This window comes from Myotis brandtii, unplaced genomic scaffold, assembly GCF_000412655.1.
Source record: "Myotis brandtii unplaced genomic scaffold, ASM41265v1 scaffold786, whole genome shotgun sequence".
Classification (NCBI taxonomy): Eukaryota; Metazoa; Chordata; class Mammalia; order Chiroptera; family Vespertilionidae; genus Myotis; species Myotis brandtii.
The window spans coordinates 243,676-245,696 of record NW_005371157.1 but is presented as its reverse complement, the minus strand read 5'-3'; the positions used below and the strand labels follow the sequence as shown (position 1 = coordinate 245,696).

The 2,021-nt window shown below is 66.8% G+C and overlaps 1 protein-coding gene across 1 annotated transcript in view; it reads right to left on the bottom strand.

Moving 5' to 3' along the window:
- IQCE (IQ motif containing E) overlaps positions 1 to 2,021 on the bottom strand; it is a gene marked incomplete at its 5' end in the record, with an annotated part of 26,311 nt that overhangs the window by 20,954 nt on the left and 3,336 nt on the right. The window contains 3 exon segments of the mRNA XM_014530979.1: positions 5 to 57; positions 296 to 341; positions 1,554 to 1,601. Coding sequence (XP_014386465.1) covers positions 5 to 57; positions 296 to 341; positions 1,554 to 1,601 — 147 coding nt within the window.

Genomic DNA, 2,021 nt, shown 5'->3' with positions numbered 1-2,021 from the left:
CCCTCCCCGGGGGCCGCCCGCTGGCTGCGGTCCTCGGCTTGCAGTGATACGGCGACTCTAGAAGCCAGCGCAGGGTCAGGGCAGCACCGGCCTCCAACATGCGCTCCTCCCAGGTTGCTGAGCGTCGAGCAAGGAGAAACCCAGCCGGAGGCCCAGGAGTGCGGTGCTGGCGGCTCGAAGGCTCGGGCCACGGCTCAGGAGCTGCTGGGCTGGGCCTCCCTCCCAGGACCCAGGATGCCCCCCCCAGCAGCCCCTTCCCCAGGAAACTGGGGGCCAGGCGCCCGGCTGTACTTACTGGGCGATGTGGGTGGAGGTTTGTGGACACTTTTCCTCTTTGTTTTCTGGAAGAAAGGAGAGCCGGGGGCAGCAGGTGAGTCCCACGCCCGGCCAAGCCCTGGCTGCTCAGGGTGGGGTGTGAGGGCAGCGACGGTAGACTGACCTGCAGGCCGAGCAGAGCAAGGCCCACAGGCTCAGGGGGTGCCACCAAACCTGGGGCCCACGTGGCTCAGGGGGTGCCACTGAACACAGGGCCCACGTGGTTCAGGGGGTGCCACCAAACCCGGGGCCCCCGTGGGCTGCAGCTGAGGAGGGTCCCTGAGGTGTGGTGGCTCCAGTCACATCACAGACACGGGGGATGTGGGAGCCTTAAATTCAGCTGGAAACGCTGCACAAGTGGTGGACCTGCCCCCCCAACTGTCCTCAGGCCTGGATGGCGGTGTGACTGTCCCCAGGGTGGGCTCAGGCAGCTGAGACCTCGTGACCAGGAGAAGAGAGAGTGTGTCTGGAGAGCTGGTGGGACAAGCAGGGTGGCGACGCAGAGCCGAGCCCCTGGGCTGCCCGCCTCGGGCCCTGTGGCCTCAGGCTTCCCCGGCAGGGACCCCTCACTTGGCCTCGGCCGAGGCACCAGGTCTGTCCCAGGCAGTTGGACTTCAGCTGAGACTGCTGGCCCGTCCCTCAGCAGGGCTGGGGGACAGTTCTTCACCCTGCAATGGCCCTCCCACCAGACAACGGCCGCAGAACGGGGGGAGTGCGGTGTGGGGAGTCAGCTGCCATGGGGGCAGTGGGCTTGCTGGAATGCCCAGCTGGGAGCCGGCTCCTCTCTCCCACCAGCGCAGGGAGCCGGCTCCATTCTCCAAACAACCCGGGGGCCGAGGGTCCACAGGTGCCCGGACCAGACCTGCCCGACCTGCTGCCTCCGCTCCTCGGGCTGGGACTGGCCAGGACCCCGCGTGCAGCTCACGGCATCCTTTCTCCCACAGCTGCCCTGACCTCACCCTGAGCCCTGCTCCCTCCCCTCACCGGTCAGAACTGGGGGCTGGGGGCGGGGCCGACACCAGATGCAGGATGGGAACCTGCCCACTGCGCAGGACCAGCTTCTGAACACAAGCTTGGCACTGACAGTCACAGCTACTCAGCTAAGGACCTGCCGCTTTCAGAGGCATCTGGGATCCGGGCTCCAGGTCTGCACGCAGCCGTGCAGGGAGTGCCGCTGCACGCTGAGGAGCGGAAGGGAAGTCACCAGCACGGCCCCGCGGGCCTCCCGATCCACTCACCGTCTCAAAGTCGGAGTCGAAGGTAATCGCCGACAGACTGTCATCTCCCTGCAGGAAGAGACCCACACGTGGAACTTCCAGGCACCGGCCTGGCCCCCGTGGTCACACTCACACACTCACAAGGCCGCGCTGAGGCAGGAACCCCAACCCCGCCCCCGCGGGAGCTGCCAGCAGGCTGCTCAGCTGTGTCAGGAGGGACGGTGCGGACACAAAGCAAAAACGCCTCCACCCCTCAACCCAGCAGGCCTGTCCCGAGTCGCTGGGGACTTTCGATCAAGAACCAGTCCCTGTGGACAGTGCCTTTCATGGCCGGAGTGTTTAAGCGCTCTCTCTCTCATCTTCCATCGGCGCACCAGGACCCGTGACCTCTCCCGGTGAGAGCACGTCAAAGTCCCGTGAAAACCACGCGTCCCTGCGGCAGGTGGGCCGGCGAAGGCCCTGCTTCCCGGTCCAGGGCCCGCCTGGCCA